Raw genomic sequence first — 15613 nt, 5'->3', positions numbered from 1 at the left:
TTTTTTTTAAATTATTTTTTTAGACTGGTGTGTTTGTTGTATTATTAATGCATGACTTCAAAATTAGAAAAGCATGTGTTGATGAAGGATTTCTTCAAACGATTCAGCATCCTACACAACCAGACAAAGCTGTACGTATTTAAAACTTGAGATCATTTTGAGGTCAAAGTTTTTGATCACTTCGAGGCAAACAAACTTCTCCCAGCGAACTTAATGGATGAAACGAATAAAATATATGATCATATTCTTATAAAAGGACACATCTCTTCATCCAGCTTACCTCAAAGGAAACTTTCTGTACTCTTGGCTAACAGCTCTCCTAGCACCTCTTTATTTCTACCCATTATTCACATCCTCAAGGGCTCATCAGCTCTCAGTCGGCTCATCAGAATTATTACTCCTCCTCTACTTGTCTTTATTATCCAATTTCCCTCCTCTCTCTTCCTCTCTGCCTCTCATTTCCAATCAGCCGCCCTGTAAGCAAGCCCCTAACCTTCCGCAATGAAACTTTTTCAGGCCAAAGACTTGATGTAACCCTCTCAGCCTCGTCGTAGTCCAGCAAGCTCACTTTGCTTCACACCAATCGCTCTGTACCATGTTTCTGCCATCACACACCTGATGTGGGAGTTGAGTTTCCCTTGCATTTGTCCTGTTTCACAGTGGGAATTGTAACAACAAAGGGAAGTTAATTATATTTGAAGGGTTTCACTCCAAACTGAGATATACACTGTTTGCAAAAAAGTGACACCTGCTCTTACCGATCTACTCTGATCAATAGATAATCAAAATTATAACAACTTATGGTACTTTGTGAAAGATAATGAGTAATGTTTGTCTTCAGTTGAATAAATAACCTTTACAGACTGGATGCTCAGAATTTTAGAGATACTGAATGATGATTTTCTTGTAACAATGTTTTTTTTTTTTTTTTTTTTTTTTTTTTTAAAAGGAAATGTAGCATTTAGGAATTTCACTCCTAAATTGGTCTTTTGTTTTGTGTGTGTGTGTGTGTGTGTGCGTGCGTGCGTGCGTGCGTGTGTGTGCATGCGTGCGTGCATACGTGTGCCTGCATGCATGACTGATGTCTTCGGCGATACGAAAACAAAACGCCAAATAATCTGGTTTATCAAAAAAAGGGGTTTTATTATATTTTTCCCACCCCTACTAAGAATAAAAAAGATAACATGTTAGATAATAATATATAACTTTTTTTATGAATACATGGATTAAAACATACATAAATACATACACATTTTTAAAAAATACACTTAAACGACACAGACAAGACAAAGGACATGTTAGGCATTTTGGCGAGTACATCGGTTACAAGACAAAACTGAGAGTAACCAGGTTTAAGGCACATAATCACACAACCACAATCCCGACCGCAACGGTTTCAAAATCCTTCAAAAAGCAATAGCATTTTCACTTTTGAAAACGGACACTTTTGGCAGGTTTTCAATGATTGTTTTGTTTTTGTTACAGTGTGCAGCTACCACGGTATTTACCAAACAACAGTAGACATTGTCATTTACATCAGTTTACTTAATGACTCCCTTTTTCTTATGAGTCTGTTTCCGCTCTTGCTCTGTCCGGGAGGCAGAGAAACTTCTTGACTCTCTTGACCAAAGTTAGAATGAGCAGGAGGTCCATGGGCTGTTTCTGGTCAAACCCAACACAAGCTCTGGTCCTGGAGAGCCATGGGGAAAGCAAACTTTTGGACCAATCGAGCTCTAACACCCACCTGATCAACAAGAACTACGCACTTTATATACACTTGCCACTTCGAGGGCTGTCAGGTGTGTTAGCAGTCGACTGAAACAAAATCTTGCAACCCTGGGAGTGATCATCATTGTATGCCTGGAGCCATCAGTCAGTGTCTCAACAGCTCTGTGTATGCCCTTTAACACTGGGGATTACAGCAGACTTGTCATGATGAGGCATCAAGAGCGAGTTGGCGGGGGGGTCGCCCATCATAGGTCGTCACCTTCGGCGGAGCTGAAGCTGCTCCTGCGGCTGCTGTCCTTGGAGGCGGCTCCGGGCGACCCGGCCGAGAGGAGCGGGTCGGTGCCGAACGGCGAGAGCGGGTCGTCCATCAGAATCTCATCCAGCCGGTGCTCCTCCTTGAGCGTAGCACTGAAGAAGTCTGTGAAGTGGGACAGCGGGTCGGAGAAAGTGGTGGAGCCATCGGCGCCGACGACGTGATCCTGCGGCCCGCCAGCAGCGGGGAGGGACGGCATGGCGGCCACGGCGGCTGTCCTCTGAAGGTAGTCGCTGTTGAGGTCCTCTTGGTACAGAGGCGGCTGCTGTGGCTGCTGGGCCTGGGGAGGCTGCTGCTGCTGCTGCTGCTGCTGCAGTTTGAGGAGGTGGGAGGACAGTTCTACTGTCCCCAAGGCTGTGGACATGTTGGGGAGGCCGTGGGCTCGTGCCTGGATCTCAAGCTCCTGGGAAAACACAAAGAAAGGAGACCACGAGTTAGAGGTGGAGATATATCTATCATAAACATGTTGACATTATTCTTAGCATAGTGGCACTTCCATTTCTTCTCATGGAGAATTCATCAGCTGATTGGTTTGGGTGTCAATCTATTAGGTGAAGTATAATTGATGGTTGATGATAAATGGCCTTTTAATAGAGCATAAGGTAATCTCTTTCAACCACCCACACCTTTGGGTGTCTATAGACAATGTCTCATGACCAAAAAGTCACAGATCCGATCCTGCAACAGCTAATGTGCCCATGGAAAACCACTTCTCCTGTCAAAGTATCGTTGAGAAGTTACCTGCTCACTCACTGTAAGTCACTTTGGTTAAGACCTGGCTGAATGCCTAAAATGTAAATGTAAATTCCTCTTTCTGCTCAGATAAAACCACACTGGCCATGACAGCATGGTGTGGTGTAATGTTATGAGAAGCTAGGGCCACGCCACCTCCACATCTCCTCCTCCACCTCCACCACAGCACACTAGATTGGAGTGAGGGAAAAAATGTACGTGGGAAGGTTAGGTGTTGACACTCTTCTCCCACACAGTGTCTTATCACACAGTATGTTATCATTTGTAATCACCTATAATCAACACTTGTTTGGCTAACGCTGTCGTGACAAAGCCCCGTTTGACCTTTTGTTAACTCTCTTTTTATCGTCAGTGATTGTCAGCGTTTCCTGCACAGTTCTCGTCATCCTTGGAGATGATTAGGGGTTTTGTTTTCTGCCCTATTGACAGACACTCACCTCAACTAGCCCATCCCAGTTCCTCTCATTGGAGTAGACTCATGGCTCAATCAACCCACGGTCTGTGTATATGTGCTTACGATTGTATGCGTGTGTGACGAAAACATATACAAGCACTAGCGTCTCCCCTTCATTATTAGGGCTCATCATCTAGCTCTGACCCGATTTCTTCTCTCTATCTATCCACCAGGTAATTATCACCGTGCTCTCTGAGGTTCAGAAAGAGAGGGGAGGGGAAGGACCTCACACAAACAATAGGAGAAGGGACGGTACCCTGGTACGGGTGTCGGGTCGTAAAGCTTTGGAGGTGGAAATTAGCAGGAGTGTGAAGTATAAAGGTATGATTGAGGTTGGGGGGGGGGGAGAGGCTTGAAAGAGTGACCTTTCATCTTTCCCATGCTGCCATCAGGTCAATGTTTTGTTAAACGTATCTGCTGGATGATTGGATGAGGGACTAAAAGGCTGTTTCTTTAAATAACTTGAGAACGTTCAAATGAGTTCACTTGGATGCTGAGGGGCACTGGGACTGTGTTGTAAGCACAAGAAGATGGCCAAATAAATATTGGGTGTAAGACTGTGTGCTTACAGTACCTTGGCCCAGTGTTCCCAATGCATCTTATGGATAACAGTGTCTTTGTTCCAGTCCAAGCTGATGCAGCAAAGCTGGTCTTAATATTAAGACTTCAGTGAGAAACTTGGCCCCTTGTATTAAGGAGTAAGTTCAAAATTTATGAGGACCATTTGGCTTTGTGGTTTTCCCCTGGATACTGAGGTCCTGTGTTAGGAGGTGTGAATGTAAGAGCAGAATCATGTAGATATCGAGTGTAAGGTTGTGTACTTGCTTACAATACATGGGCCAAGTTTTCAGAGAGTATCTCATGGCCAAGCTCATCATTGTTCAATACTAAGCCAAAGGACAACCTTGACAAAAATGTCACTGAAAAAATTTCCCTGGATAAATGGGTTACACTGCAAAAAATATCCATCTTAACAAATCTAGTATTGAGTCTTAAAATCGTATTTTTCCTAAAACAAGTGAAAAAACTTGACTGATCTGTCAGTCTGCCTCGCTGCACTCATTTCTAGAAAATTCCTGAACCAAGTGAAACTGCACTGGAAATAAGTGTAATAATCCCAACCCATTGGCATAATTTTTGCACTTGTTTTAAGAATAAATAAGATTTTAAGACTTACTATGAGCCTAAACCACCTATTAAAATTGACATTTTTTGCAGTGTAAGGAATAGGTTCAGATTCATGAAGTGAAATACTTTTTTTTATTAGCCTCTTCTTTTATCTCACCTGCATATTTGTAATTCTTTTCTTTCGGTATTCTGTGATGTTTTATTGCTTCACTTGTGTGTTTTATCCCTGTGCATGTCATCAAAATAAACCAAACACAATTAGACTTTTGTGTTTTATTACCTGGATCCTCAGCAGCAGCCTCCTGTTTGCTTGCTCCAGTTTCTTCTGACGGCTCTCCAGCTCCCGGGCGTGCTGCTGCTCCTTCTGCAGCCACTTGATGTACTCCACCGAGGCCTTCAGGATAGTGCCTTTGTTCCAGCGCATGTCGCTGCAGAAAGGAGAAACGTAAAAGATAACCTTTTACACAGAACCCCCTGACGTCGGCAGAATGTTCTCCAAAATAAAAAAAAAAAAGGGTGGGGAAAAAAAACTTTTAACACAGAAAGAGATTTTTTTTTTTTCCTCCTTTTATGATATGAATAAGAAATGGTGATTTACACGGGGCAATTATTCATCCTTGGACATTACATGGGGACACTGAATGGGAATTTTAATAGAATAGTTAAGTAGCTATGTGGAAAGTCCATTCTCGTACCTCCTTGTTCAGTAAAATTAATCCTCGAGTAAAAATAGGTGAGGGAGAATGAGGTAAGTAGGAAGACAGGGAAAAAAATGGAGAATTGGACTTAAGGTGCCAGAGTGCAAGTCATTCTTTTGCAGATATTACTTTTTTTAAAAGGAAAAGGTGGCTGTAGTAAAATTGTCCTTTTCCACAGGAGTGAGACGCCGGTCTGATCTGTGCTAATAATCTCTTTTATCCAGTGTTAATGGCGCGACGACAACGCTAACCTTCCATTTAAATTTGAAGCAAAGTTCAATTGCGAAAGATGGCCGGTGGATTTCAATTCAGGTCCATATTCCATCTCTATGTGCCAATTGTGCTTCAAACTTTGATTCAAATGGTGTGGCCTGCCTCTTTGCATTTGACCCTTTCCTCATCATTCATGCTTTGAGCTGAACTGCCGGGACCCAGCGAGAGACGATGTACAGCTCTTGGAGCGTAGACTACAATGGAAGTTCAAGTGCACCCTTGAAATATGAGTGAAATGTGCTCGAGTACTCATTTGAATTCAATGAACAACGTTTAGAGTGTCTTTGTGCCTAGAATTTAATATGCTTCCCCGCCAGACAAGTTCTTGCAGTCGTTTTTCGTTGACAGGCCGAATGGCTCAGGGGTGAACAGGAGTGCAAAAATAAAGTGAAGTAGTGCAGTGTTTCAGTAACAATAAATACACTGAGAATGTGCAACTTACGGGTCATTTGACTTTGGTATGAGTGTCCCCAACTCCTTGATCCTGTAGTTGATGTTGTATCTTCGCCTTCTTTCAACTGAACAAGCAGAACAGGAAGAGGGGGAGAGATGGTGGGACATTGTCAGTTCCTCTGCTTTAGGGAAGCCGTAATTAATTATCTGATGAATTGTGAGTGAGATGAAAGGCAGTGGGAGACACTTACTCAAATTATGGTTGTCTTTTTTCTGTCTTTCTTTGGCCATCACTCTTGTGTCGTGTTCTGTCAAAAAATAAATCACAAAGAGAAACGGATTGATTAGCTACGCACACTAATTTAGAAACCAAAAGACAACGACCACGAAGCACCACAAACGGTCTAGTCAGCACACGCACAATTGGTTATTTTGAGGGAGTTGAGTGTTGGGGTCAACCAGAGTGTGGAGTTTCCCAGCATTAGTCTTCACCACAGACACAAGCTTGACCTCCTTACACACACACACACACACACACACACTGAAAGGGCCCAATTTATCCCCTCCAGCATGTCTGTAGTTCATTGTGAAAAATCTGTGTGTCCTCTTTTAAACTACTTGGCCCGTAATTAAGACAGTTTAGCAAATTCGCTAATCTTTCCTGAGCAGGGACAAAAATGCCAGTGCATCCATATTTGCATTCACATTCTTCCAAATTACATAATTAGGGTCCTGAGATTGGATTTCCCAATTTGTCTCTGTTGATTCAATCAAGACATTTTAAACTCTGTGTAACAGCCCATTGTCCACTCCGCCCACTCAAATGAAACAGATGGCAATTTACTTATTTTCTCGTTGAGAGTGAAGAGTTCTTCAGGCATCCTTTCTATTTCCTAAATCAATTTGGCTTCTTTGCTTGATGCATGACATTAATAAGAAATGCCTCAAAGAGCCCTTTGTTTTTTGCTTTGCGGCACAAAAGTCTACACGTTTCCACAGCTTATGAAGAGCACCAGTGACAATCGGCATACGAACAGAACCAACAACAGTGGTGCAACTGTTTGCCAAACACTGGACACTTTTACAGTGTAAGAAATCAACTTACAGAATTATAACACATTTGTCTGTTAGCCTGACGCACCTAATTGGACTTGATATTCGCCAGGGACAGACACACACAACAAGTGGCTGTGCATAGCCAATACATGTATACTGTATGTGCATTTCCATAAACCGCCCACCCAGAACTTTAATTTGCTCTCAGGAAGCAAAACTCACTCGGGGGAGATAGATGTAAGAGGGATATCCCTTATTTTGGCAGGATGTTACCATTAATAAAATCCCTTCTTCTTATATACTTTTTATGATTGGATTTAATAATTTAGGAATTTATTTTTACCTATGTGTGCATGTGATAACTCGTTAATTGGCTAGTTGGTTGATCAATGCTATGGTATGAGTTCATACCTGTGTATTCCCTTTTTACAGTGAGCTTTGTGGGGTTAGAGGTGGGACTCATTCCGCCATTAGGGGCATTCATACCTTGTTCACCCCCATAGACGTCCAGCATGCTGCTACTGAGGGACACCTAAAGAGGAGAGAAAGAGGGGGAGAGAAAGAAAGAGAAAGGGTCAGTCAACGGGGAAGCATGCGAGCACATTAGCAGATCACAAGCACATAACCACGCATGCCATTCACACTTCAATAAAAGCCACAACACAAATAGTTGTTTTTATCACTGCTTAGTATGCCTTTGTTTACTCATTTGAAAGGCCAGTAAAGGGCAGGGGGCATTGTCAAACATGACAAGGGGCAGGTAGAGCGATCAGAGCCTTGCAGGGAATAATGTCGGCCCCCGGGCCCCTGGCTTTGTCCCTCCCAGCAGGGAGCTGCAGGATCCCCCTGTCCCTCACACCAGGGCAGGGTAAACTCAGCTCCCTGTTCATGAATTGTAGCCATATCCAGAGATGAATGGGATTCAGATTATCTACTCATCTTGCATTGTAATGAGCAAAAACAACAGGAACTGAACCCAGCTGTATCTAGGTCAGATAAGGTCCAGCCTCCAGCAGCTCTACCCCATCCAACCCTGTCCTCCAGCCCCGGCTAGCCGCTCTCCCTGGGGTTTGGTTTGACCTGGCACAGGGCCTTGATCTACTAACACCACCATTATCAGAACCCCTCCACTTGAAAGGGTTTCTAACACAGAGACGAGCTGTGTGTTGAAAATAGCATCCCATTAGATGAAAAGGCTAGCTGGGTCAACTGGCTGAACAGAGGCAAAACTGTTTTCCTACGGGGGCCGTCTTCCCTGGGAAAACATGCATCAGTTCTGTGATAATGACGCCTTTTCACTGACTCTGGTGGAATGTGAAGATATAGCGTGCTGACACGTGTGTCTAATTCGCGTCTCTGTGTATTTCTGGGAAAATGCTACAAAAGCCACCGTGAATCCCAAGATGCGTACAATTTTATCCACTGGGTGTGTGTGAAATCTAACTCCTAGACTGCAGAACCCGATAAGGATGGAGGTCAAGTTAGGAGTTGGGAAGGGGGAGGGGAAGAAACAAAAGAGAGGAGAAACTGCAGACATTTCAGATATAAGCAGTTGGTTTGGTTTGCATGCGGGTTTCTCTCTCATTATCTCAACAAGACGGAAGGAGAAGAGGAGGAGGAGGGGGGAAAAAAGTGCTTATCAAAATGAAAGATTGCGACAGTTCCCCTACTACTCCCATTGTAATCACTTCAATCCCTCTCCCGTCTGTGTTCCTGGATGTGTTGACATGGCGAAACGACGTGATGCATCGTACTGTATGACTGATTAGGATGAATTGATCCATTTAAGCACGGTATCATTTTTGAACAAGCCCACAGGGAGTGTATGCATTAGCCCAATCCAATGGCTCAGTAACTCTCTCCTCGAAATCTCTCGCTCCCTCCTCGGTCGTGCTTCTGTCCTCGCTCTCAACCTACTGCCTCTTACTTACTCCCCCTCCCTTGCCTTGTCTTTCACTCCCCCTCTCTGTCTTTCCCTCTCTGTCACACTATCTCTTGTGTGTATTGCTGCATGTCACTTTGTGTATGTGTGCATGATTCTTTGTCTGCTGCTCCGTGTCTCTGTATTTAAGGAGTTAGGCCTGGATTCCTTCATGACTCTGCCTTTGCTTGGAATCCCACCGTTCCCATCCCACAAACTGTCTCTGTATTGGGTTCAGGTGTGGCTATATTCTCCAGCCAAATGGACTCCTTGTCCCAGATTTCCATTCAGAGTTTTAGAATTCCGTCCTGCCTATGAATCGCACTGGGAACGCTTGTTCTTGGTGCCATCTCTGCATGTTTTCCTTTTCGATTGGAATGCCTTGCCTGAATAAAATGTTTTCCGTTATCTAGTTTTGCCCTCTCGCTCCCAGTCTTGTTGGTTGTCTTCCCAAGAATGGACCTTAGTAAGACAGTTACTATAAATTCAGCCCGTCAAGGTCATGTGGTTTTCAAGATCTGAGCTTATATCCTAATTTGCCTTCTATTGTCATGTTGTCATTAAATATATCGCTCTTATTGTCTTTGTGAGTTAATCTGCATTGTTGGTCTTCTTGAGAAATGTGAGAAATGTTGCTAAGCCCCAATCCCCAGCCATATGAACTTTGACTCATCTCTGGACTTAAGCTGACCTCAAACTAAGACAGGCCCCCTTTTTCCCAAGCTAGTCATGCTTGAACATTAATGTTTGGGTGGAGGAAGCTCTCTCAAAAGCTCCCTTCCTCTTTAAAATCATTAGTTAAGCAACTTGAAAAAATCCCCACCACAAATGACAAGACAAGATAAGAGAAAGAACAAAGTTGGATATCTGCAAAAATCAATACACAAGAACTTCACACTGTAGATATTCCATTGTGATAGAATTCTAAACAGAGTTAGCCTATTGCTGTTAGAACAATAGTTAATATGATTGATACTTACATTGTTTTGCATTATGATGTTAGGCTCCATGCAATCCAAGCCTCCATCATTGAAACCGGATTCAAGACTAATTAGGTCATCAATAACTTCATCCATTGGAAACTAAAAGAAAACAGTAATTTCAGTGTACTCATGGACAGACCGATGATGAAGATACCAGAATTTCAATGCTGTCCAAGTCTCGTCTTTTTAATCTCAACATTCAAACCAAAATAGGCAAGAGATGCAAAAGGGAGGGACTGTTCAGAGACTAATCCAATAACAGACAAGGTCTCCGCCGCCATGTCTGAAGTTAGTTAGCAGTGTTGGCGGGAAACAAGCGCCTGTTATCAAACTAGTTTCCTCCTTTGAAAGAGTTCTCTCATCAGAGACTGCATGTCTGAAGTTATTGATGAGCACATCAGAGAGAGAGGGAGATCAATAACGGCATCACTTTGTTTAGATGATTAGTTGAAACGCTCTACTTTGTTCAGAGTCAAACCCACTGCGGATGGAAATTTCAGATGTTATTGATGCTTCCAAATTATGTTTTGATGGTCGGTCCAAACAAAGTGTCCGCCATGATGAGTGCAGTGGTAAATACACCACCTTACACTTGATCTCTCTTAATAAATTCATTCAGAGGGACTAAGACAGACTAAGATCTCACAAGATACTATAAAAAAATGAACACAGAACAGAATATTTCTCTCAACAGGAACAGAATGTCAAGAGTGTCGAAAAATGTATTTCCCATAGTCCTTCTAAAAACATGCCAGTCTGGGAAATAAATTTTGTTGCAATTTCAATTTCCAGTTAGTATAAGGCACATTTATGGTCAATTCTGTTTCACTTCTATAAATTCATCCACATTAAAATTCAGATTCAGAAACTGAAAATAGAAACAACCCCAAACCTCCTATCCCCGTCCAGTGACCACTGCCCGTCGACTCACCTCGCTGTCGTGATTGGCCAGAGTGAGCAGGGTGACCGGGCTGTTGGGGTTGCTGCCGTCGCTGACGGAGGGCATGTGTCCGTTCCTCATGATCGGCACGGCGGCCAGCGGCTGGCCGGGGGCGTGGGGGTGCGGCACGGCGTGGCCCGGCCCGGCCGAGGAGGCCAGCTTGGAGCCCAGCGTCAGGTACTGCTTCACCTGCTGACTCTGGGTCTGGTGGAGGTGGAACTTGGAGTTCTCCAGGTGGTTCTGTACCTGCAGCGAAACAGATCACAGACCAGATCAGTCAGTCAACCCGAATGTACATTCAGGAGGTGGGAGTTTACAGACAGCGTTTCACACTGCGGAAACAGTGCTGAGTATGAAAATATGCACATGGGTCATCTTGGTTAGTTATCGGTGGCTAGCGGTTTTGTGAAAAGATGATCTCATCCAACACACAGAAATAGTTGTGGGTCAAACTTTCCCACACAATTAGTCAGGCAATACACAACAGAATTACTGCAACAGTATTTTGTAACATGCATGACTAAGTAAACGCTAAGATTATAGTTTGTCACATTTGACAGTATTTGTTATGAAATCATCAAAAACATTCTTTACGAGAATCAAGACTCATCTTTTGACCTTTTCTCAAGCAAAGCATCAGCATTTTCTGTTTCTGTTTTAAAGTGTCTGTTCCTGACCACAGTTTTGTCTAAAGCATTTTCCACTAGGACTGAATTGAAACTGTCAAACAAAATGCATAACGTTTGGTTATTTACCTTTTTGTATTAATCTGCAATAGTACACACATATACAAGTAGCTTCAAGTTAACCTTGCCAAACCAGTAATGAAAATCTTAAAAACATGAGAAGAATGTTCAAGAAAACCAGATAGCAATTAATTCTGACATTCTTACATTTGAAGCTCTGGTTGCGTCCCGCATCGTGTAGTAACTACAGTCAGTTAAGTGTGGCATTCTCAGGAAAGCAGATACTCTTCAGGTTGGTTTGTTTTGGTAGAGCAGCAGGTCAAATCCAAATCTGCTGCTGCTATCCTGTTGATCTGCTGGCTATGTAGTGAGTGTCTGTCCCCTCCAGTCCCCTACCAGTGTCTTATAAAGGGCCCTAAGTGAACTAATTAGGCCCAAAGCTGGGGGTAAGCCTTTATGTTGCGTAGCGTGGTAATCACTTCAAACAGTGGACTGTCAGATCACCCAGGGTTTGATCACTGCAGGATATCTGCCTTTAGCGTATATCACTAATTCATCTGGACCGCCCCTTTCTGTCTGACTGGCCAATCAGAGGTCGACTCCCAGACTCCTCTGCTGCCTGCTCCAGGGGTTGTGGCAGTACAATTGACCCTTGTTCCTCAGTGGGGGTTTTAAATAACTCCTCCAATGCCATTTTTAACCAGGCTTTTTCATTCATTGACTAGTGTCAATGTAGACAATTTAGTAGCATCAGTTTTTCAAACAATAATTGCACCCAGCTATTTTGAGGTCTTTTTTTAGAGTTAGTCCCATTATCACTGTGTGTTTGGGGCTATTTTCAGAAGAGAACCTCTCTTGCCTAAAAATGTCTAATTCACTTGTCTGGGGCTCACAAAGACAAGCATTGTTGTACCTTGCTTTATTAGTTTATGGCCCGTTAAGTATTTTGGGAACATTGTAAAAATAAAAAATAAAGTTCAATGTTTGTAATGGTTTGATTATGTTCATCTTGTCAGTTGTTGGTGATTGTCATCTTGTCTGTGTTCACCTATTTTTCCCACAATGTTTTACTTCCTCTCAAGAGTATTCTTTTGACTGTACAAAACACCATGCACTGCGGGTTTGTCTGCACTTCTTAAACTCAGGGTATCACCCAGTGGAATGCGCCCAAGCTATATGGCTGTCACTGACCTCAGCTAATCAATAGGAAGAGGAAGAAACTGCGATTGGCAACTAATGTTACTGTTGTAACTGTATTAACTGTATTACTACTGGCATATGTGTCATCGATGGTCAAAAGTCAAAATACATTTTTCCTCTTGTCCACCTCTGCTTTCATATCCATGAAATCACATTCAGAACAGTTTCCAACAGCTTGAAAACAAGACAGTCATTCACATTATGATTTATCAGGTAAAACGTCACACAAGTATTGAAAGCATCATAGAAAGTATTGCTTAAAGTGATGAAATAAGTTCCCCCTGGCTATTACTTTCTGTTCAGGCAACTAAGAGCAATGGAAATTTCTATAGGTCAAGTGTCAACACAGCACAGCAGAACTGAACCACAGGGACTCTGGCAACTTTGGAAGTGGACTTCATACTAAAAGTCAGCATTAAATTCCCCCCGTCAGCCAAAGCTGCCCTTATTCACCACTCATCCGCATAACTAAGAACATGCTCATCACAATACACAACTTGTCACCAGCAACTGAGAGCTCTTATCTGGCTGCTCCAGGCCAAACAAGATGCCAGTTGTTAGCCAATCAACATTTTTTTCCCACTAAGGATAGAGGAAGGGATGCCAGGACCGCTACACACCACATCTGCTTTGTGTGACAGCGGATTGTCCTGGTTTTACTTCGCCTCTCTCACTACTGTAAATGCCGGAGACACGCTTGTTAGCCACTTAGGGGAATCTGATTAGATTTGAGAGGTAATGGTGCTTCAGTCACCGAGGCCAGCCTTGACAATGGCGGGCCTGTGCATGTGTGAAGAGGGCATGCTGCAGTTTATCAATGCACACCATACACACAGGCCTGGAACGAGATAAGAATCCAATCAAGTCTCAAGTTTTGAATTATTGTGAGTATTCTGATGTCTGAGACACCTCAGTGTTTTTTCTTTTTTTTTTTCTCAATATTGCTACTGGCACCTGCTGCAACAACTGAGATAGTGTGTGAGCTTGCTATTAGAGCTAGAGTTGCAGGTTCAGTTTCCATTCACACACAGTGCTGCACAATAAGCTGCTTTATACTGAAGTATCTTCCACTCGTGCGCCTACAGTAGAGTCTGTAGGCTGGAGCTTATCCGCTGCTAATCTTCCCATGTCAAAGCAAACGATATCAGTCAACGCATTTGTCGATTTTTGCTCGTGAAGACTCTGCTTGTATTCGCCATTCAGCCAACAATGTACCACATCTGCTGGATGTATTTCAGCATTGAACATGATTCTCTCCATACAGCAATGTTTCATCATGATTGAATCATAGCACAGAATAGTTGTTCAGTTTGTTTTTCTAATTCCCCTGGCTGGTTAATAGATATAGACTTGACTGTTGTTAGGAGATCAGCTGTGTCCTCCTAACTTCATTTGAAATGTTTAAACCACTAAAATGAGGAATGCCAAGACCAGATCCAGACCTTCCCCCCACCCCTCCACATGTACACACACACACACACACACACACACTCACACTCTTTCTTTCTCAAACACACGTGCTGTCTCTTTTTCTCTGACTCTTTCACAACATAATTAAACAGAATTTCATTAACATACTTACAGTCTACATAACCGCACATGCACACACAGTCATGCACGCACGCACACACACACACACACACAAGGCAGGTTTGTCAAATCCAACAAACACTCTTCTATGCTTTATGCTCTCCTATGAAATCATATCACACTATTTATGCCAAGCAGCAATAAAGAATGTGTACCTAATGCATGTCAGTACCTGTATATTAACCATAAAGCATGTCATTACAAATGTTCTGGTAACAAACAATATGTCAGCCTCAATAAAGGAAAACATCCACATTCTGTAGCATACATATTATAGCACTGTACTCACAGCACTGTAAAGATGAAGATAAAACTTTGGATAACAGACACACTCTTTTTTTATGCTAAATCTTAGAAAGTATTCTTTAAGAGTGTAATTTTTCTAGGCTCTAGTTGTATTTGATAGTGATGTGATTTACCTCAGAGTAAATAGGTGAGTTTCAAGTCCCATTGAATTGCTGCACTGAGAATGGCAGTGTAACAGACAAACTCACAGGTGTTTCTTCTAAATGAAAAGCTATTGCCTAACTTAGTTTCACTCTTGCCCAAGTTCTCCTTTCACTTCAGAAAAATCTAACGCCTTATGAAACCCTGGGTGACACTGACATCGACTAGCTTTACAAATTATGGACATAACCGAGTAGGAGTTTTAGATTCATTTCTGCAAAACGCTATGCATTTTACTGCGTGTTGACACAGTTAAGGAATGCTGTCAACCGTGCAGAGTAGCAATGCTCCTTTTTTTCCCATCTTGAATCTACAGAGATAGGATGAAAGTGGAACAAGAAGCTTTCTCAGGCATGCTTGCTGTAGTTTTGCTGAGCCGGCTAACCAGTAAATAGCTGTAACCACACACTCCAGATTGTGAAATGTGAGGGGAGATAAGCCTGGGATAGCAAACCGATCGCAAAATCTAGATTCCACAGCGGCTGAGTGATGACCTATTCTGTTATTCTGGTTGTAAGAGCATGCCTTTTAGAAAGCCTAGACAATTTTGCATGCATGCAAACAGCAATGAATGCACACACACATCCATTTTGCTACATCCAATCCTGCCCTGGTCTCCCCGGGCCTGTGGCTCAGTCAGCCCTCCCCTACCTGCAGAAGCTGGATCTCTGTCAAGGTGATCACTTTGACCACACAACAGCGACTCATGGCTCCCAGAGTGGCAGCGTCTCCTGCCGCCGGAGCTGCAAATTCTACAGAAGAACAAGAACTGTCACAGCTAGAGCTCTGCCTCTCTCGTTCCAGCATCCAGAGACAGGAGGAGAAGAAGAAGAGAGAAGAGAGAGAGGCTGCAGAGTCCTTCCTGAGCTTTGCAGAAATGTCGGAAAGGAAAGGAAGACATGACACATCAGCTTATTGGGGAGCCGCATGGGCTGTTTCCTTTGTGTGTGTGTGTGTGTGTGCATGTGTGTGTGTGCGTGTTTTGGTCACTGAAAGGCCTGACAGAGGCAGAAATACAGATGGCGGTTAGGGAGGGGGGCTAGTAGGTTG

General features: G+C 43.0%; 1 protein-coding gene across 1 annotated transcript; it reads right to left on the bottom strand.

The window, feature by feature from the left end:
- Positions 1–1226: 1226 nt before the first annotated feature.
- tfec (transcription factor EC) lies at positions 1227–15353 on the bottom strand. The gene is made up of 8 exons (XM_071514276.1): positions 15215–15353; positions 10632–10886; positions 9698–9799; positions 7283–7328; positions 5992–6048; positions 5790–5865; positions 4657–4804; positions 1227–2444 (listed from the first exon to the last, which is right to left on the bottom strand). The coding sequence occupies exons 1-8, from the start codon at positions 15269–15271 to the stop codon at positions 1974–1976; spliced, it is 1212 nt and encodes a 403-aa protein (XP_071370377.1). The 5' UTR covers positions 15272–15353; the 3' UTR covers positions 1227–1973.
- Between the last annotated feature and the right edge of the window lie 260 nt (positions 15354–15613).

The sequence above is a fragment of the Centroberyx affinis genome, unplaced genomic scaffold, assembly GCF_046629955.1.
Source record: "Centroberyx affinis isolate AG114_WGS23_722 - 3 ecotype Tasmania unplaced genomic scaffold, CSIRO-AGI_Caff_v1 ptg000284l_1, whole genome shotgun sequence".
In the NCBI taxonomy this organism is placed as follows: Eukaryota; Metazoa; Chordata; class Actinopteri; order Beryciformes; family Berycidae; genus Centroberyx; species Centroberyx affinis.
Note: the sequence above shows the minus strand (reverse complement) of the source record. Positions and strands in the feature narration are given on the sequence as shown.

Coding starts and splice junctions, on each gene's coding strand:
- tfec (XM_071514276.1), bottom strand. CDS start 15,271: ATGAGTCGCTGTTGTGTGGTCAAAGTGATCACCTTGACAGAGATCCAG. Junction 10,887..15,214: donor CAGAGATCCAGCTTCTGCAG/GTAGGGGAGGGC, acceptor GTTTCGCTGCAG/GTACAGAACCACCTGGAGAA. Junction 2,445..4,656: donor GGCTGCTGCTGAGGATCCAG/GTAATAAAACAC, acceptor GTGTTTTCCCAG/GAGCTTGAGATCCAGGCACG.